The following is a 23,931-nucleotide window of genomic DNA, read 5'->3' as shown; positions in this document are numbered from 1 at the left end:
AGAAAAGGAAATTCTTCGTATAAATAAAATTACTACTGACCTCTATCTCCGTATTCGATAAATTGCACTCTGAGAGCAATAGCCATTGGCGTCGCGAGCACAAAAGCTATCGCCCAAATGGCGGCTATTGACATTTTTGCTCGGAATTTCGACGGTATTGCGCTGTTAACAGTATACGAAATAATAATAATAATAATAATAATAATAATAATATCAAATAAATCATAATTCCAAACTGTAAGTTAACACACAACAGCAACTGTTTACATTATGTCTACGTAACGTAATAATAATTATTACTGTGGTCGGTGGTTGTTGTTGTTGTTGTTGTGTTAGGTATACGTTTATTTGTTTCACCGGGAAACACAAGTCGCACTAACCTGAGCGGACTGAGAATAGCTCTGTGCCGGTCAACTGCGATCGCGGTCAGGGTAAAAATGCTCACGTTGACTGTAAGCACTTGTACAAACGGACAGAACGGACACATTAGAGCCGGTAAATTCCATCGTTGCAACAGGGCGGCCTGAAACTTAAATGTTACCACAACACTTCAGTATAATATTAAATCATATTATAATATACCTATTATGTGAAATGAAGGGATATGTTATCCCCCCTCCCCCCCATTAAATGCCCGAGCATCGATGAGCAGTATCTAGAAAATATAATATCTATCCAGACAAAGTTTCGAGATGAATGATTTTGATTCATGTCAGTACTCAGTATATCATTATCTTATTTAGATAAATAAGGAAATGGATTTCTGAGATTGTCATCAAAGACAAAACACACACATTTATATATATTAAGTTATCCTCTAAAAATCTTTGGTTTTTTGCTTTTCATTTTATAAGACGAAATCTGTAGGTCCTCAAATAACATATCTATACGGTATATCTACCGTCCCAAAAACCCTACAGTACCATCCATTACAGCTAATGGCCTCAGTTGCCGGGCTTAAGACCAATAATAAAAAAAAAAACATCTATGTTATTAAGTATTTATTATTTATTACGTAATCTCTTTAAAAATAAATATTAATGTTTATATTTTTGTAAAGCTGATGATTTTGAGAAAAATGACACTCAAGAGTGAATAAAAAAATGTGACTTTAAAATGTATTTCTACATTTTTTCCATCAATAACTTAAACTTACCAAGAATCTCGTACCTACTAAATTGCTATAAAAACGAATTACGACAGGAACAACTTTGTATTCAGTTTTTAAACTTTTTTCCAGTAAACACACATTTAATACATTAAAACAGTAAAAACACTACAAAATTACAAAATTTAAAATGAATATAAATGGCTTATGAATATTTTTGAAAATACACTCTACCAAGCCCTCAATGAAGATAAGATGGTTGAAATTAGAGTTTTTTTCCTCAATATAAACCTCAATCATAATTTGTAAATAACTGTCAATACAAGTATTAAGTTCTAATGTACATCGAAATCTTTGTGTTTAAATATTAAGGTAATGCAAGCTAAAAACCTATGTTGTCGAAGCCTTAACCAATAAATAAAAAAAAAATAAAAAAAATACTAACGTTATTATTTGGTGAAAATTGCATGTCTTTCCGATTAAGAAAACCTTAATAATAGTATAATACCAAATAATAATGAACTGTTTTAGGAATTACTGATAATTTTCGGGTAGCTAAAATACCAGCTATATACAATTCTCTATCAGAAATCACTTTCAATATTTAACATTGGATTTATTTTTCACCTCCAAAACGTGATGACGTGAACACATACACACAACAAAAAAATAACAATAAGCAAAGTGTCATTGTAAAATCAATAAATTCTTCGCTTAGTTCAGATAATATAATAAAATGTAAAAATCGTATAAAAAGGAATTAATATACATTTTTATAAAAATCCTAATTTTAATATTTAATATTATATACTTTATACTTAATATGTATTAAGATATTTTTCTGTATTTAGATATTTTATATTCTGTTATCTAGGCTCAAAAGAGGGCTGGTGTAAATGTATTTTACCTATCTCATGTAGGTACCTATTTCAAACTTACAGTGATATATTGCAATGCAAATAATTGCAGATAGATAGTGCGAATCACTGTGTATTTACTATTTATAGCTCAGATCATATACTATGGATGTAGCCACAGCGTATTATTTCGTTGCCGATATTAGCGACGAGTCTCCGATTAGGTGATCAATGTGCGCATAACGTGCGATGCAAATCTTCACATAACTATTATCCATAGGTTACTATCACATAATTATTCTAAATTTTAGTTCGTGGTTAATTATATTATTATATTAGGTATTATAATATTTTTTTGAATATAATATTATATTCAAAACATAATATGGTGATCTGATAACAAATTATCTGTGGATAAATATGCGAGAAGTTACATCACGCATGCGCATATCAAACTCCTAATTCGGTGACTCGTCGCTGATATATAGGCAACATGTTTTTGTATTGATTTAATACGCTGTGGCTTCATCCATAGACCATAGTATATGATCTTAAGATTTATAATACGCACCAATTATTATACAAAATACAAATTATACCAATCGTCGTGCATCGGTGAAATAAGTTCAATAAAATTACTTACTTGAAATGGTATAGAAAACAGACCGATAACGATATCGGCTAATGCCAAGTTTGCTATGTACAAGTTGGTCACATTATGCATGCGTCTGCTCGACGTCACAATCCATATTACTAAAGCATTTCCAACCACTGCCATGACAGAAATCGTTCCATAGAACATTGACAGAAGAAGAATTATGCTTACTGGCACATCGTATAATAATGTAGCTATAATATTATGATAAAAATAAAATATATAATAACATCGAGTGTTTTGATTAAAATAGTTATTTATAAATAAAACGTTTTCTTATATAATATTATAATGTACCTATTATATATATTTTATACTGCACCTAATATATTATAATATTATAGAAGGACAAAAATATTTCCCGGGGGACGAGGTGACCAAGCGGTCTAACGCGACGGATTCGGCACAGCCGGTCCAAGTTCGATCCTCGACCACCGGGCGGCATTTTTCTCCGTGCAAGTCACGGTGTCCGGAGAACAAGTGCCGCCATCCCTCACCCGTGCATGGCAGATACCTACGGGTGCCCAATCAAAAATTCTGCCAAAACCCAACACACACGTGTTCCTTTCCCTACCGACACTAACAACCCACAAACAAACCACTACAGCTAATGGCCATAGTTTCCGAAGCTTAAGATCAATAAAAAATAAATAAATAATATTTCCCATTTAATTAATAGTTAATACCCACTTGGCCACTTAGATTGCTAATCCCATTTAAGGTGCAGCAGGAACTTTAGGATTTTTTAAGATTTTTAGGATCTTTTTTTCAATTAAAATCACTCTTTTATCTTGTATATTTTCATGCATTTTTTTTAAATTTTTAATATGTACCTAAATTGAAATTCAAACGAGTAGTTTTTGTGCCGATTAATTCTTTATATCAATGATGTCGGCCTGGCCCTTATATGATTAGTTACGATGATTTGAAAATGAAAATGATAATAATTAATATTAGTCAATCAACATTATATAACTTGTAAACATTTAATGTACCTTCAATAAAATATATACGATTTAATATTAAATAGGTATCTGGTATTTTTTATGTTTTTCTAAATTAATTTTTGTGGGTTATAATCCTATTAGTGCTTTGTATTTATATTTCAATAACTGAAAAACTACTCGTTTGAATTTGTTTCAGATTAATTAATCGTTAACTTTAGATAGGTATATCAATATTTTCAAAAATATTATCTGCTTAACAGTTGACAGTAAAAAAAGGTTAGTTCTCATTTGAAAAAAAAATAGAGATTGTATCGGTACACTCACAAGACACTTCTAGAATTATATAAAACGAACTAGGTCTTTGAAAATATGGTATTTAAGTAAACTTAAGATATTATACATTATCAGAATTTGAGTTATTAATGAAAAATGGGGTGGGTGGAGGGGCACATATTTAGTAAATCACGTTGTGTATTAATAATTCTAATAAAATAAAATGTCATCTGAAACTTGATGTAACCTATAAGCACGTACTAATCTATAAATCTAGATTATCATATTAGTGCCCATTGAACCATTCAAATGTTGAAGTTTAAACTAATAATACTAAACTGAGGGTTACCTCTCGATTCAACGTCATTAAATTCCAAGAGATTAATTACATCAGTTAATTTTGTAGCTGATCAGTGGCGTGGTAAATAGGGTTTTTTAATGAAATTGTCTTGTATGAGTGCGGAATCACTTCAAGTAAACATTCGAGTACCAGATATATCCTACACTTATAGTACTATAAAATATTACTTAAATATTTAAATGCACAGCGATTACACATATTATTATATACCTTATCCCAGAGATAATAATATATGAAAGCCAGAAAGGTGCGTACTGGAATGTATATATTGCACTTCACACCTCTACTGAACTATGATGACTAATTTCAGTGTTCTTCATATAGGTAATGTATTATACTATGAAACTGTTTCAAATCCATTATATTTATTAGCTGAATGACATTTGGTATAATTATATGTACACTATCATAACAGTGCACTAGCTGGATCAGATTATGGAATAACAGAAATACGTTAATATACGTAAATAATTGTAACTAATATATTTGGACGGTGATGAAAAAAAATAAAATAATAATAATGTTTATTACATTATAGCTGATATTTTTTATAGTTTTACATTCATGATTTAACCACAAAATGATAGTTATACGGTACATAATTATATAGGTATCCACTATCTACTCACTTCAAAATTATTAGGTACCGGTTAAACAAACCCAATATTGCTCTACAATATTGGACCGCAATGTTTTCAACTCGACGTACCTTATATCAAGGGTGGCCAAACTTTTTTTGATTAAATCTACTGAAAGTATATTTTTTCTTTTAGGATCGACTAATATAAAAAAATTGTTTAATATTAATAATAAACGTACTTTCCTAAATAAATAATAAAATAAAAGTGTTAAGTTATCTAAAATGAGTGTTTCACATTAAATTTCTAAATCATTTTAAAATGTATTGACATCATACTGTTGATGTAGAAGCGTGTTGTTTCATATCATGGCCAAGCGAAGTCGCTGTGCTAAAATCTAAATTATCATAAAACTAACCTACTCTGCTTTTATAATTTTCATGTAAGAAAATGTCATTACACACTAACAAAAAAATATATGTAATTAATAACTGTATCTACTAAATGACAAATGTATAAGAATAGTTAATAAATTCTAACAAGGGGGATCGAATTAGAATTCGTCCAAGATCGACCTGTCGATCGCCATCAACTGTTTGGCCACCCCTGCAATATATAATAGATTTATATTCGTATAAATATATATTATAGCTGTCACAATAACGTTATATTCGTAATATAATATTATGTACTGTATGCGTGTTTAAATAATAGTTATACATTTTTTTCCATTTTCAAAACGGCGCACTATTATTACCTAGGATACGCCCTTAGTATACCTACATGCATGTAGGTATATGGTATACATAACAGGGACGCTATACTACACACGCGGTACCTTCATCATCATATTATTATATAGAGGTAGGTAGAAATTGTAGTTATTGTTATAGACGTTTGTGCCTTTTCGACTGTCGAGCAGGAATGTCATTGTTAGGTAATATTATATTATTATTGTAACATAGGATTTGCCCAGTAGAAATTCTAGGCGTGGGACTAAAAAAAAAATAACGATTGATCCTAATGCGAACACAATATTTTGTGAACCAGAGAATACAGAGTAAAAAATACGGTTTTGGATGAAAGACTACGGTGGCCTGTACTACATACCTACTATTATGGTGCCAGGGCGTTGAATGATTTGTGCGCGACGAATGAATTGCACTCCCAATAATAAACAGAAATATTATTGTTGGCGTTGAATTGTAATGAGATAGGGTTATTTTATTATAATACCTACCCCTACGCACATTATTTTCTCACAAAACACGCGCTCGAACCGTGCGTCTTTCGCAATTTAATAACGGTACCTGTAACGCGACACTTTACGGGACAGAAGAGCAGCGTCTGTGAAAAAACAAAATAAAAAAACTAAAAATGTTATGGTAAGCAAGTTCGGAAATTGCCACCCTCCCCTCACCATAATGACGTTGTGGGGGGTGGGGTAGTGACGCACGATCGATCGCCGTTTTCGAATTACAGGCACGTAATTAATCGCATCTATAATATTCACAGGTCGACTGTAATATCGGAATGGAAAATTATTATTATTATATAATATCTAAGTGTATACGTCGTATATATAGGTAAATTATTAAAATTTTCAATTATCTTTGCAGCGACGGGAAATCTGCTCTACGAAATATATACGGCGACGGATCCGTTACAGATAATCTCCCGACCGATAACAGAAAACGTCATTCCCTCGATCCGAACAGCAATCGACAAGCGAGTGCACTCTTTACTTTAGAAGTATAACTTATAAGTATAATATATAAGCTCCTACACACAAACAAAATATGTAAAATCGTCGACAAAGCTTTTAGACAAGGTCGACGATTTGTATTTCCTCCTCATATACTTATTAACTATACGGTAGGTATATACCACGTGGTCTATGTAAGCTTTATACAGATTTGTACCTTTGGAACTTGCTCACGTGCTATGAATATTTAATATTTAATAAACAATATTGTAAGAATAGTTCGTAATCATAGTACAGTGGTATAATAACTATTATATTATATAACTGAATCGTTACAATAAAAAAAAATCCTATTTAAATATATTTTTGAAAAACTTTCAAATATCCTTAACATAACAAAGAATGCTTACAACTGACTCCTTTTCAAAATAAACAAGCATATAATCATAAAATACAGATTTATCATAAAAGTGATTTGACCAGAAATATTATTTAAACTATCACATAAATCAACAGTATTCAACTATAGGCATTTTATCATCAGCTATATTTATTACACAATAACGTTAAAAATTGTAATCTTGAACATAATATGACTCATATCATAATATTATATTAAATTTCATAAATTGTAATAATTTATGCGATTTTACATTAGGGCTGTGCATTATGCTCTTGCTAAAACCCAGACAGCAAATGTTTGACTAAAAATATTATTGTAACATTATAATATTATTCGTGATTATAATATTATTATAATATTTTTATAATGTTATTAAAATATTTTTTATAATGTTTTCATAATATTATCATTTTAAAATGTTGTCTGGGAATAGTTTTTTAACTATATTATGTAAATACATTTTACGGTAAATGAGAATATGCAAGTATACACTATATAGTATATACAATGCGTAATAATATTATATTACGTAATAATGTATGCTTGTACTAATATTATAATATATTATTTATATTTGTTTTTCACTTTTAAATACTTATTTACTCATATATAAATGTGAATAAATTTAAAATCAATTCATAATACATCATTAAAAACATACGTAGGTTACTACTTCAGGATTTAATATTTGATATTTTACTTCTAAAAAAAATATTACAATATTCGTAAGTAGTAAATTATAGTTTCCGTTCTTTTTGAAATTGACTTTAAAACTGATATAGGTAATATGGATAATATGGACAATTATAATTATAAGACAACGTAATCATAATAATAAGTAAATTGAAATAAATTGAAATCAACACTATCGTTTATAAATATATCGATTATTGTGAATTTAAATTAGATTAATGTGTTATAATAAAGGGGAAGATCGTTAATGATACTAAAATCTCCGATAAAGCACAAATTACTAAAACAAAGCTTCCCCTACCAATATGTCTTATCGTACGTTGTCTTCGTTAGGAGCCAACTAATTTTAATGGTTCTGATAACTTACTTTTTAAATCGTCTACAAATGAATTACAAGTCCAAACAACTAAATGTGAATCATTCTGTCAAACAATTTATTTTTACGTTTTCTAAAAGATAAAGACGCACAGTACCATACTATTATCCCCAAGAAGAAAAGTATTTTCTGGTGGTATTCCAAAACCCGTCTACACCAACAGATTAGATAGAAATATCTATAAAAGAAATAGGGTTTTCAGCCCATAAGCTTACTGATATTCTAAAAAAAAAAACCAAGAAAATCAAACTTTCAACGATTTTTTTTTATTTTTAGCAATAAATCGTACAACTGTTTATTTGACCAATGATGATATATATTTAGTACTCGGTACTCAAAACCAAATGTGAAGTAGAGCCACATAAATTTAGAAACATTGTACACTGTATAAATTGCCAATATCACGACCACTCAACAAAAATACTGTTCATATTTTACAATGGGCATTCTCTTCGGAGATAATCATACACCCATGCATAGGTTGCAGTAATTTCAATGAGTCAACTGTCAAAATAGTATGTGTTTTCTGCAAGGTAGATTAGTGTCACACAGGCGCAAATCGCCCAAGTTTTTTTTAGAGGAAGTAAAGCCAAGAGAGGCTTGAAGTTTGAATTCATTATTCAAGATATAATAATATGTATAATGCACATTACATAATATGTAGTGTACATATTATATCTTTAATATTATTTACTGCACGTATTATATAACTATAACAATGTACACAAATCAAATTAAGTGTTTTTTAAAAGATATATAATACGTACAGTGATGCCTCTCATGGCCTCAAGAGCAACAAAATAAATTCGTAGGTATTGTGGAGAATTTTGTAAAATAGAATTAAATACATATTTTGGTTCTAATTTGGTTTGGTTCTAAAAAATATTTAGTTGATCAGAAGATGTTACTAATTGGAAGTTCGTTATATGAAATTTTCACTGTACTCTGTAACTATACTAGAAAGTAGAAATATATAATTACAGTGGACACTTATTTTTCAACATATTTATTTTAAATAGTTGCATTATTAAGGACTACTAACGTGTATCTCTTTCTATGTGGATAATTTATATGTCCGATTGTCTATATTGACCCTTGATAGTGGTACGTGTCCAAGATTTTTAATTATTATTTAAGATAATCAAGAGATTCGGGCTGCTAGTATTTATATTCAGGGGACTAAGAACCCTTAGCATCCCTGTGATTTGAGCCAATGAGTCCAGCGAACTAAAAAGGATGGCACATCTACAATGAACTTCGACGATTCTGTAAAACAACCTCGATAAAACACGATACCCAGTATACTCACTTAAACAATAATATCAATAATAATAATAATAATAATAATAACATAAATCACATAAATAATGTAAACAATAAAATTAATCGTAAAACAACCCAGCAGCAAACAATTGATACAAACTCATCTAGATCTCATTCCCAGTATGTATCTGACTATAAACCCAAATCATTAAATAAAATTAACAATAATTTACTTTTTGCCAATTTTCTAAACTATTAAAATGGATTACCAGCACAAAATATAAAAAAACTCTTTCATCAATCAATCTAACCTATCCCACTACGGAATGCTTACGGTTTAGCTAATCAAAAACAAAATGAACTAATTACAAGACTAAAAAAAACTTACGAAACAATTTTCACTTAACATTTAAGCAATGATTTGTCCACAAACACCATTAAAATAGTTTGTATTAAATTGCAATTGAATTGCAGATTGTTTGTAATAGTTACTAATTAATATGTATTATATTATGTTTGCTATTTTTGTTGATCAACAGAATTCTATGCAGTGATGTGCACTTAAACCAAGTTGCTACTAGACATGTCTGATAACATGACATTTAATTTTAACTTAAATTTCAACACTTTGTATGTATGTACACACAACAACACCAGACAAAGTTTACGCCTTCGAAGATTTTTAACTAGACACTATTAGAATCAGGTACCTACCTATAACTTATAAGTGTAAACCAACCGATATTATTCTCAACTAAATTAAGTTTGCTTAGGTATATCATAGACTATAGAGCAATAAAGCTAGAAAATATTGTAAATTTGTAAATTGCATTAATCTTAGATTTAAAAAAAAATAATTCTTTTTTAAATAATTGAATATATTTCTATAAAAATAATATGTACAAGAAAACAATGAAAAATAAAGTTTTTTTTTCTACTCACGTTCTATGTACAACTCCGTATGATTAGTATAATTATTGCAGCTGTCTATTGGAATCGACATGTTACTCTTTAAGCTTAATATATTTCCTTCTAAAGATTCATTGCATACAGCTTTGTTATGAATTTCGTCCATCATGGTTGTTTTAAAGATCTGAAAAAAATAAATAGACGTTTTTAGTTGATTAGAATTAAACATAGATAATAATATTAAAAACCATGAATCATTATTGTGAAATTAAGATGTCGAATTATACAATATAACTGCCAGGATTTAAAAATTAAAGTGTAATATATAATATTTCTATACTTAAACAAAAACACCGGATAATTAATAATGACGAGCTATATGGGATGTGGGGTACTTCAATATACATATATACATACACATTAGGCATATATATAAACGCATTCCTTTTATACTCGCGACACTTGCTACACATAAAATATAATATTCAACAACTCTCTGATCAGACGTTTAGTAAAAATATTACAATAAATTATCAGCGGCGCCAGACGAAACTCACATTTTAAGATCGTGAATACATTGTAACTCATATCATATTATACTTGAAGACCCCTCCGAAAGTCCGATCCGACGTTCAGTAAAAATAACACAATAAATTAAACACAGTGTACCTTTGTCACATTGCACAATATAAAATCATAAACACATCAATACTTTAACGTTACGTTCAATCGGTATACACCGACAAAGAGGGGATTACACAAAAATCATTCTATATAAGGATGTGACAAAATCGACACAGCTCGCCAGTCCGTGAAAAGAAGTTAGTCCTTCAAAAGAAGCCTCAAGACACATCGTCTACGCCAGTATGCACTTCGACCGTATTTTTGCCATTTAAAGCCAATGCGTCCATAATATAATATTTTCATTCAACATTCGGTATGACTATCTAATTAGTTATCTCGTATTATCGCGCAGTAACTCAATTCGAGCATCGAACTCAACCCCCTATCCACGAATACAACTACATACTTGGGTAAATTAATTATAATATTTATATATATATATGTTTATGTTACGGTCAATGACGAAAGTGATGATATTTACGTTAAAGCCCGATGTTTCGATGTCGAAAGTGACCGGTAATTTACGTAAGTGGCGACACAAAATATATAATTTTTTAAACTCGAGTATTATTTTATTATTCACGTCAATGCCCAACTCCTGTTGGACGTGGTTGTAAATTATACATATTTTATACATTTATAACTTACCTACGGGTCACTGTCAGTTATCTATCCACACACGTTACTACATTAGTGTGTGTTATTTATTAATATCATCGATAATCAGCGATAGTTTCTCGAGCAAACCATAACAATATAAATACAATAATACATAGGCACATAGCCGATGGCTAAGTTAAATAATGCCGTGGTTATCTAACAAATTATCAAGATATTAATATTAAGATAATTTAGATATATTTATTTGAATTAATAAATGATTATCTTTTATTAGGTACAGAGAACGGCATTATTGTAATTTGTATACTCGATCATTATCGATCTTGCACTACCCCATAACTGCAGACCATACGTCCACATTGGTTTGAGTAGACTTTTATATATAAGAAGTTTGGTGGACGTGGAGGTATATTTATTATTGCATAATACCGTTTTTAACATGCGTAGGCGATTATTTAGAGCCAGTCTTTTGGTTCTTATATGGTGGGCCCAAGTAAGTCTTTGATCTAGTGTAAGACCAAGGTATTTTACAGTAGGAGAGGTAGGAATGGGTGTGCCATATAGAAAACATTTGGACACGGAGCCTGTCTGAGGGTGAAGGTGGTGTGGGTAGATTTACTTTGATTTACTTTGAAACGCCATATGGTAAACCAGTTTTCCATGTAGGCAAGATGATTTTGTAGGTTTGAAGAGACAGTGAGGGGATCGTTGTTGATAGAAATTATCGCTTTGTCATCTGCATAGTCGGCTACTGACGTAAAAGGAGTGGTTGGTTGGTCTGAAGCATAAATGTTATAAAGGATAGGGGATAATATGCCACCTTGTGGAACACCAGCGTTTATAACTGCTATATCGGAAAAAGCAGAACCGTAGTGAATTTGAAAATGACGTTCTATGAGGTACGATTTTATAACTAGATAGTAAGCAGGTGGAAGAAATTATTTAAGCTTATACAGTAGGCCATCATGCCAGACTCTGTCAAATGCTTGAGAGATGTCTAAAAACACACACGTACAATATAATTTTTGTTCCAGTGCATAGGAAATAGCGTCAACTAATCTGTGTACTTGGTGTATAGTCGAATGAGAAGCACAAAATCCGAATTGGATATCAGGTAGTACATTATTTTCCATAATAATGGGTAGTATACGTTTTAGAATTAACCTTTCTAGTATTTTAGCAAAGAATGGTAAGAGACTAATTGGACGATAGGATGATGGAAGATCAGGAGGTTTATTTGGTTTAGGGACTAATATTATAGTTGAAAATTTCCAGAGTAGTGGAAAATACGAAAGTCTAAGAATTGCATTGTATATGTGTGAGATGTGGACGATGGCTCTTTTTGGGAGACTTCTAGCTACTTCAGCAGTTATAAGATCGAAGCCAGGTGATTTATTCAGGGAGCTTTTTTGAATGGTATATTTAATATCGTTTGGAGTGAATGGTTTGACTGGTAAAGAGACGGGAAGTGGAGAATTAAGAAACTCATCGACCGTATTAAAATGCGCAACATCACTTATATTAGAGTGTGGCTGGAATGTGTTAAATAGATGAAGCTTAAAAAGATCAGCCTTTTCAGTGTCCGAGCACGCTAAACTGCCATCAGATTTTTTGATTGGGAGGTTTGGTGCTTTATAACGTAGTATTTGTTTTGTTGTTTTCCAAAGAGTACCTTCCTTTGGAGAAAGATTAGATAGATGGTTTTGCAAGGTTGTAGATTTAAATTTGACAAGAATTTTTTTCAGGGAATTGGATAAATGGTTATAATTTTGACGGTGGGAAGGAAGACGAGTGCGTTGATAGAGGGCTCTAGCTCTTCGCTTTTCAATTAATAAATATATTATATTATAATTAATAATAAAAATAAAATAATAAGACAAATATTAATAACTGTAGTCTGTAATCGATTAAATGTTGTGTATTTTCAGTCATTTACGTAATTGACCAACAGTCAATGGTTAATAACGTTAATATTCGGTCATTGAGGTAAAATTGTTTTATTTTGTTATGTAATTTTCAACGATAACATATTTATCTTGGAAACTGACGTCATTGCCCGGTAGCTTACGAAATTAACCTAGCAACTTGGATTATAACGTTAATGACCGGTTAGTGACATAAATGTTCAATTTTTGTCATTGACCGTAACATATTATACATTATTATAAGATACGAAATATAATAAAGTAGTAGAATAATTATACGTATCCTTTATACCAATGAAATAAAATCACTAATCAACGTTAAATAATACCAGAACGCGTAAAGTAAACACATAATGATATGTACATCGATAATATATTATTAAGCTATTGCATAGCTTTTATCGCGGGCCTGGCGTAACGAAAAAGAGTGGTGTTATTATTATTTTTGTTATTTACAGTCCAACCAGTTGCCAAGCAAAAAAAGTCTCAAATAAAATATTTCCGTACGGTGTTTATCTACCATTATCAACAAAATTAAAACTAATTTTGTCATTTTCTTTTCGGTCGTCGCGTTCAAAAAGTGTAACTTGAATTGATAGGTATCATACAAAAATAAATAGTTATAATTATATGATAAATAGCTACAAAATTGCTATGCAATAGCTTTCTCGCGGCTGTCCCCGAGTGCCTCAGACTTGTTATTATTTATTTTATTACGTAAACAAATATTTATTTATTATACCGTTTAACTCCATGCACCAATATAGTATAGCAGGGTTCATCATGGCGTCTCACTCTTGGAAGGACCATAGTCGAATGGGTCATCGACTTGCTGGTTTGTACTATAATATTTGTACGTACTATTTCACCATATCCCCCTTACACTTAATTCATTTTCTATAACTTTTGCTTTTAATTTTCCATTTTATTCTTTTCGTATTTTTATTCTACTACAAAAGTTACTGCAGTAATTTTTCGTACGTATTCAGATAACTCACAAAAATTAACTTAATAATAATTTTTGCCACCCCTCTTATTAAGTCATAAATCATGATATTTATTCATGGGTTCTTTCAATAGTTCTATAGGTTGATTTAGGCTATTTTTTTTAACTTAGTTTTTTTGTATTTTAACTCTATATAACATTGATTTACTTTATTTCTGCGTGCATGCCAAAAAGTAAATTATTATTTGATTCGATTTGATTCTTAAATGTATTATACTTATAAATAAAATAGCCAAAAATCATTCAAATAAATTTTCAATTCAATCTCGTATGCATAACTTCTTGAAGTGACTATATTTACCAAGAGGTTAATATCTTGATCGGTATCAGTGCAGTATTATAACACAATAAAAGTCTTACAACTTTTAGAATAGATTTAATACCCTTAGAAAGTTTTAGTTTCCAGTGAAGGTACTTAGCGTTATCTTATGATTCTTAAAAATTTGCTAAACAACATTATTAAAAGTATCGATATTAACTTATGGAAATAAATTATAAATTTCATACTGTTTAGTACTTTAGTGACTAGTTTTTGATTAACCTCGCTGTAATTGAATTATGTCTTTTGGGCATACATTTAGTCTGGATCATGGCTTAAATATACAAGGTTATTGCACTCACCCTATATTGTTATCATACAAAAATAAAATGTATTTATTTTTAATTTCGAAAAATTTTTAAAAACTGCATTGGTTGACAACCGTGGAAAGTAACTGAGGAAGGATCACAGATAAGGATAATATATAATAAACAAATTATGTATTATATAGGTATATATTAATTTATTTGTTAGCAATTGTATATTTTTTTAAATTTTTTTTATCTCGATTAAATTCATGTGTTTAAAATATAAAAGCAAAGAAGTAAAAGTAATAACGTTTTGAAAATATAAATGTTTCAAACGTATACTAGTTATAAAAGGCGAATAACTTATGATAAAGAAAAAAGATAATTATAACATATTATGTAAAAATTATGATTACACGAAATTCTGTAACTGTGGGATGATTTCTAGTGAAAAAGGGCACTATAACATTTTAATATTATCTTTTGAAACCTTTATATATATATTGCAGTTTAAGAGTTTTTGCATACTATTAAGAACGGTAGGTACCAGTAATTTTAATTCCGGCTATAACCTATCAGGAGAAACTAAAAATATCCGGTTATTCGATGGATACTCACTTTAGCTCTTTCCTGTTAAAAATAAGTTGTATATATTTATTAACTACACATAATAATATTACATTATTATCGATACAAATTTACTTATTTAAAATACATTTATCCTAGATAACATATTATGCTTATCAGTTTTAAAAAAAAAGTATTCAAGTGGGTGCCGCTTTGGTGTACACCAATTACATTCACTTTTCCATCAAACAAGATACTGTTGAAGAAAATCGCAGTTTTCCTAATCCAAACAGTGGTCACAGACACAAAAAACACACATCATTGTAAAATCAAAACATTCATCGCTCTGCTCAGAATCTAAAAGATAAAATTCTACGTATAATATTTCAATCAGTTATAAGGTAAGTAGTAGAAGTATTGAAGTTATCAGAAATACTAGAATATTATATTAAAGTACATATTTATATTTGAACGAGTAAAACGAGATGATATTTATCTTACAACTTAATTTATTTTAAAGTTCAAAATGATAATGTTAATACCTTTTTTCATTTTTTTCATTTCTTGCAAAACTGTTATTTGTTTAAATCCGTACATATTTTGAAGTCGGTAGTTGTTTGTGACATAAATAGATTGGTTTATGCGTAATACGTAAATTGTTTTTGGTTTACCAGCTACCACAATATAAATTGTATACAGTTATTATTTAAAACAAACGTAAGCTATGTCTTTAAACTAAAACCACTTAAAAAAATAAATATTTTTTATCAAAAGTATAATTATTTTTTAGATCTATAAAACTTGTAGTGCTTATTCTCTGACAAGTGGTATAGCAAAAAAGTATATTAACTATTTATAATATAATTTATATTTTTAAGAAGGTGAACCAGAAAAATATATTTTGTCTTCGTTCACTACCACACATGCATATTATTATACCAAAATCGCTCTTAGAATTTATTATTTTATGGTTGTGTGGTTAGAGTTAGGGTATTATAGCACATTGTACCTAACTTATTTTTAAAATTGCTAACATCAGTGATATTATATTATAATATAAACTATACGTTGGCATATAAATAAAAATAAAATAATATTTTTATTCTTGATATAGTTATAAGTTATAAATTATATACAATCACTAATAAATTATAACTAAGTACATCATTAATTAAAGAAATTCGTATGCTTTCAGTAATTCAGATTTATTCTTACTTATATGTATATTCATGTAAATACATGCCAGCCATATTACCGTCATGAGTTGTAAAATATAAAAGAAAAACTCGGTAATGGATATTCCTAATTTTACGACTAGGCGAATGTCTTAGTCAATAAATGACGAATGATCACGTGTATCGTGTCTTAAGTAGACAAAAATCAAATTAATCCTTAATAAACGATATTTTAAGTAAGCATGTACGTTGATTTTTGATTTGATTTTAAGTGCCATTGTTATACCACTGAATTACAATATTTCACGTTCTCATAGTTTAAACTTCAACTTTTAAACAGTCTTTGGAATATACACATGTACGATGTACTACATTATAGTTCAGTTCAAATTATTTGTTACCTAATAGTTTATTTAATAAATAGTATAGTGTAGACTTTATATAATTTTTCAACATAACGTTTGAAGTATAGTAAAACTATTTTTTCAAGAAAAAATGTTGTATAATATCAATGAGAACTTTACAAACAATTTTATTTTTTTATGCATTTCACTCTGCCATTTACATGATTATTTCAAGATGTTATTGAGATATTTCAAATAGTTTTATGAGATATTTATTTATTTGATAACGTTTTGTAATAGAAGGATTACAGTTTATTATAACATGTGTATTAATTATCAATATATATGCAATAAATGCAATATTAGTATATTATATGCCTGTAATGTAAAATAATATTGTCAAAAACAAAAACACTTAGTCGTCTTGTCACAATTGAGCAATTAAAAATTTTAATTTATATTTGGGCAGAAAATGGTTTTAATTGTGATATTATGTACAAGCATTGTTGACATTAATTAGCATGATAGTTTAGTTGAAATTTAAAACTTTTACTCCCTTGTTAGATTTGAATTTAATATATTCATTTATTTATATTAGATTATTAAACATGCTTTAATTAAAAATTTAGGAGTTAGTATTACTTATTAGTTATTACAATATATTTTATTAGTATAATCGATAGGTTTGATAAATTGAATATACCAAATACATACAGTTTTAAATATTTTTATGTTTTAAAACTGACAGAGAAACAATTATTGTTATAAGTACATAATATTGCGTTTTTATTAGCCAATATATAAATAAAATAAGGTTTATCATTTATATGTTGAATATTTTGTATTTATGCAATACAATTTACATTATTGAACGTATTAAGTAATATATATTTTTCCCTAGTATGAAATGTAATAACGTATTTCAATAATGTAAAACTAATATCAGTAGTTCTTGAAAAGTACAAAGAAATAAATATTTGAAAAAATGGCTACGATTCCCATGATATTATGAGAATGAAATGTACTACCTAGTACCTACATATGCATTTATTCTTTATGTGATGACAATATTTATCCAAAAAAACAACCACCTGCTGGCTGCTACAGTGGGAAACTTTTATTATTTTCAATTGTATTTGTTCTATAAAATAATAAATGATTTACCACGTCCACATCAATATAGAAAATATGAATTTTTTGTTTAACTAGCAATTTTCAACCACAAAGATGTATTTATATTTTATTATAATACATTGAAATAAACATACAAACTAAAATAAATACATTATTTATTAATCATTATATAAATTTATTAATTTAAGAATGATTTTACGTAGATTAATTAATGCTTTGGTTACAATGATGTTTGAATTAATTTTGTCTTAAGATTTTTTTTGCTATGCCTGTCATCATTTTGTTAGGGAAGAAAATATTTACAATTTTTAACTTTAAAGGATATTTACGGTAGAGAATTCCTTAAATGCTTTTTCCTAATAATTAGGAAACGAAATGTACAGAGTAACGAATATAGTTATGTTGACGATAATTTTAATAGATTAATACCATTATGAAAAAACTGACAAAAATATTATATATAGTAACAATAATGTGGCTTAGATAAAATATCACTATGGCCTAAAGGTTTATTATATATTTTATAATTTGAAAAATTTGTACAATATTAGATTTAGATTCATTCAATATAATATTTATACATAGAAAAAAATAAACGTAAATTAAAATTCATAACTTTGGTAACACGGCGTGTTGGTTAGGCAAATTAGCTACATATATTTTAGAATATTAATATTATTATATTCATACGTTCATGTAAATAGACTATGATAATTATTTTATTTTATTTGTTAAATCTGCTTGTTATTTTTGATTTGTTTATTTTTAAGTTCAGTATGATAACTTGATAAAAATCGTATATACAATATAAGTATGATTGACGTTGTATAAATACAAAATATTAAAAATACTATATAAGTACTAAATACTGATACTTATTGTCTCTGATCCTAATCTCTGAGTAAGTAAACTTTGTTTCTTACTTATTAGACTACTATAGATAGTATAAATGAGATTTGGTTTTTCAATATTCTTAAAATTTTAGAAAAAGATATCGCATGGATAATAATAAAAAAAAAATAAAAAAAATAGTGCACTCTCGCTATGCTAAGATTCAAAACGATGATATAAAACAGTGTGCCTTTGTATTTTCAAAATTTTTTTAATTCTATTAGAAAAACTTAAACACTGTATTATATTAACAAATGTTTTTGAAAGTATTCATAAATTTAAAATTTCAATCAATTTCTGAAAAACAGACAAAATTTGTTTTTTAAAAAAATTTTAGTTGCGTAAATATTATACCATTATAGATTTTCAGAGGATCAATGTATGTATTATTTTACAGTGTGTATAATACAATAATATTAGTCAAAATAATTCTTCAAGTTTCAACTTCAGTATATATTTTCCGTTTGGAAAGTGAATCTAGTTGGTGCACTTGGGTCATTTGGGAGGTTAAAATTTGAAATTCCCAGTAGTTTTTAAAAGTTTGGGGAAAGACCAATAAGAATCAAAGAAAAACTAGATTTTTTACTCAAAGTTGGTTTATGACAAAATTGATTTTAGTTTTTGGTGTAATTCTAAAAAAAATTACCGGAGATACATGAAATTTTAACTTAATGTTTATATTATAATTTTCTATATACACCATAAAATTTTTTTTGACTCATGTTGAACTATTTATAAGTATATACAATTATCGATTATTACTAGGTTTTTTTAAATTAATGTCGATAAAAAAATATCACTCGGTCAGAAAAAGAAAATCTAGGTTTCTCATAAGTTGTTAGTGGAAATTAAAAATGTTGAGTTTTAAATCCACAATATAATATCTTATGAGTGTCTGTAGTTCAAATTTGGCAAAATTAATTTAAATCACGAAAACTTGAATATTATTTTGAGTTTGTAATTTATGAAAATTGTCTTTTTATATCTAAGATTGGAAAACTTAGTACGTCGTGATTCCTCACAAGTTTGTCTACATTTCTCAAAAAAAAAATTGTCTTTCGGAAGGACAAATAAAATTTTTATGTTAACATTTTACAACATTGGATAATCACTCGATTTTACATGGAGCAATTTTCATACGATGTTGTAATTAAAAAACGAATAACCATAGAACTTGATATTTACACTACCTAATGCACCTATAACTTCTAAAGTTTATTAATTTAAATGACAAATATGATAATTTGCAAATAATATTAATTGAACTTACCAGCTACCGTATTAATAATAAAAACAGTATAAATATAATATTATAAAATATCCCAGGCTCATAAAACCTCTCCACTCAGAATCGTTTTTTGTATACAATATGATATTATATCATTTAACACCATCCATTACAATAGCCACTTGTCACCAACTGTACAGCAAATTGTCACCAACTTACCCGATTTTTCATATTTTATTTTGGCTTTTCTAGAATATTTTGGAATTGTATTGGGGAATTATTTTTGTACCCCCAAAAAGTTCCATGTTGATACGAATTATTAACATTATCTATACAACCTCGAAGGTGATGACTGACAGATTTTTCTCCTCCAAACACGATGAAAAAAAATCTAAATACAACATTATTGTAAAACTAATTTATTCATAGCTCTGATCAAAATCTAAATTTGTCAATGCTTTTAAAATGCAATCACTTTATCATGACTACTTTATTAAGTTTCAACGTTTATTTATATATTACTAACTATATTATAGTACTTATTTATTTTCGAAATATTTAGTTCCAATTAACTTTGTGTTTTAAAGTGGAAATGTTTTTTTTTATTTTTATTTGAAATTGTTTGGGTATTAATTGTTTATATTAACTAAAAGAATATAATTTTAATGCAAGACGGGGGAAGTAGGTAGATTATTTAATAATTAATTTTAAATATTAAAAAGTGTTTTTTACTATGACTTTCAAACTTTAATTATATAAAAATATAGTAGTTAATAATTGACAGGTTTAGCTATTAAAAAATAAATATTTAACCATAATCCAGTATAGCTCAACATTATTTTAGTTTTTACTGAATATATTACATTTTGAGCAATGCGATGAATGTATTGGTTTTTATGTTTTGCAATGACGTATGTTATTTTATATTTATTTAATAAATATTTTTTATTGTGTAAGAAGATGCTTTAGTAGCAGAAAAAATATTGCATTTTCTAATATCAAAGGTGGTATTTGGAAAAATTCGATTTAATTTGTAATTTACCAGTCAAAACTCAAAAGTAATCACAATAATTGAAAAATGAAAAAAAAGGGGGAAAGAAGGTAAATGCTCTGCTATCCATAGGTGTCGAGTGTACCTCGTCAATGTGTAAGCCATTGTTGTAAATTGTAATGTATGGGTTACATTTTATTTCAAAGATAAATCATTGCATATGAAAAACAATTTTGAACGGAGATAGTCTGTCAGGCGTCAATATTATAAGGCTCATATTGCAATACATTTTTTGATATTGATATTAAAGTAACTTATTTTTCTATTACTAGTGTTACGATAGGTCAATTTGATTATTGCTGAAACTATTTTTTCCGTGGAATGGTGTGAATATAAATAAATTAAAGTATACATACATTTGTATAGATGTATATTTGAAAATGTTGAAAATATTTGTCATAAGTAGTTATTACTAAAACCAATATATCTGAAAACCATATAAGTAAAATTTTATTACAGCCGTTTGAAGTTCAAATTTGGACGAAATTAGAAGTACGATAGTATTTTTGGGGACTTATAACTTTAACGTATATTACTATATTTAAAGTACCTACACAATGAAATTTAAAAAATATTTCAATTTTTTTAAGCAATTTTTAGTCATCAAAAATTATTTAGTCATAATAATATAATATAGTCGAAACCTACGTATCATTTTATCATGTAGATACATATTTCAACCGCGTGATGGATAACTTTTTGATGGACATTTTCTATTGTAGCTCTTAGTCCTTAGGTATTGGCTTACTTAGCCAACGATACGATAATATAAGACCAACAGAAATCTAGTTATAATATATGAGTCTAACGACCCAAACTCAGATTTAGAGTCCAGCTGGTGTGGAGTAGCATAGCTAATATTTTGCCTCTTTATTGGAATACGATTCCAATATCGTGTAGACTTATCGATCAAAACTTCTCAGGCGTCATTTAACAAGTAAACTTACATACATTTAACAATGTACACATTTTTCATTTTTAAGTTTGAATTACGAGTGTTATTTGAACTTACAAATTACGATTGAAAAATATGACGTTAAACTACCTAAAATATATTCTACAAGGCACGAGCAATTCGATAAATATAATTTATGTAGACTAAAATATTATAATTTTTTTTTATGTTATGTACCTACTTACATTTAATAATTACAGAAATTTGTTACCGAATATTTTTTTCTCCATACATTACTTTATATAAAGAATGTAATTATATATATTTTAGATTCTGAGCGAAGCGACGAATGTATTGATTTTAAAATAATGTGTCTTTTTTTAAATATTTTTTTGTGTCTGTAATCACCTTTTAGGACAGTAAAAGTGCTTGGATTTTCTTCAACAGTAACTTCTCTGATAGGAAAGTGAATCTAGTTGGTCCTTTGGGTGGGGGGGGGGAGGGTCAAAAGTAAAAAAAATTCCCAGTAGTTTTCAAAAGCGACATGAAAAACAAAAAAAAAATTAAGAAAAACGGGAATTTTTAATATTTTCGAGAAAATCTACTACTGGGAAATTTTTACTTTTGACCCCCCAAAGTACCAACTAGATTCACTTTCTTATCAGAAAAGTTACTGTTGAAGAAAATCCAAGCACTTTTACTGTCCTAAAAAGTGATGACAGACACAAAAATAAAAAAATTAAAAATTAAATAAAAAATAAAAAAAAACACATCATTTTTTTTTTTTTTTTCTTCACTCAGAATCTAAAAATCAGTTATTATAGTTAAATAAAAATTCAACTATAAAAACTATTTTATTTTAAAATTAATATTCCATTACAAATATATTTGTATAGTATTTTTATATGTAAGATTTATATAATATATTATACTATCTACATATTGAAATAATCAAGAAAATAAAAATATAATTTATTTAATTATATATTTTATAAGTGGATGTGTATAAAACCCATAATGTATTTTTTTCATTATGATCACTATTTAGGTATGATTATTATACTTATTAAAGTGGTGTGATATCAAATTTCTTCAATATGGGTCGATTATTTTGTAGTAGTTGATTGATATGTGTGACAAAATGTTGTCAAAGAGTTGTCGTGAAGTTCATACGATATTGTTGTTCTCTTTTAGAATAATATTATATTGAGATCTAATTACAACTAAACTAATAAGTGACATCTATATATTATACATATATATACGAATGATTATTTTTATTTTTGCCTGTATTTATACTAAATTATTATAATTATCTATTAATAACCGTAGGTATTTTAAACTTTCATCAAATATAATATGATTATTTTCCACATATATTCAATTATTGTCGGTAAATAATTGTTTGTAACTTGAAAACATAATGCTATGTTCCACATAAGTTGATCATAGACACAATTTTTTTATTGTTTCTGAAGTTAGAATGTTGACGAAATTCATAAAAATCGCGAAATTTTGTAAATTATTTTTAGTTACAAATTGATAAACATTCTTCTTTTTATATCTACCATTTTAAATTATAATAGAAGATTTTTATACATTTTTCTACTTTTGAAAAAAATTACCGTAAAGTATAACATTCATATTTTGCGATTGTTTAAATTTAAAATTTTTATGATATTCACTAGTAAAATTTTGTTATAATTCAATAACGAACATTTTTAGACACTTGGAATTTTTACCAAATGTTTATGTTAGTATTTTCCATACCTGAT

The 23,931-nt window shown here is 27.9% G+C and overlaps 1 protein-coding gene across 5 annotated transcripts in view; it reads right to left on the bottom strand.

The window, feature by feature from the left end:
* LOC132949519 (prolactin-releasing peptide receptor-like) overlaps positions 1-23,931 on the bottom strand; it is an 82,692-nt gene that overhangs the window by 22,917 nt on the left and 35,844 nt on the right. For all 5 annotated transcript variants that reach the window (XM_061020453.1, XM_061020454.1, XM_061020456.1 and 2 more), the window contains 4 exons: positions 10,162-10,312; positions 2,609-2,814; positions 381-529; positions 41-162 (listed from right to left, as the gene is read on the bottom strand). In XM_061020453.1, the coding sequence (XP_060876436.1) occupies positions 41-162; positions 381-529; positions 2,609-2,814; positions 10,162-10,297 (613 nt within the window). In that variant the 5' untranslated portion in view covers positions 10,298-10,312. The remainder of the gene's footprint in view (positions 1-40; positions 163-380; positions 530-2,608; positions 2,815-10,161; positions 10,313-23,931) is intronic.

The sequence above is a fragment of the Metopolophium dirhodum genome, chromosome 7 (genome assembly GCF_019925205.1).
Source record: "Metopolophium dirhodum isolate CAU chromosome 7, ASM1992520v1, whole genome shotgun sequence".
Classification (NCBI taxonomy): domain Eukaryota; kingdom Metazoa; phylum Arthropoda; class Insecta; order Hemiptera; family Aphididae; genus Metopolophium; species Metopolophium dirhodum.
This window is presented reverse-complemented; position numbering and strand designations above follow the sequence as displayed.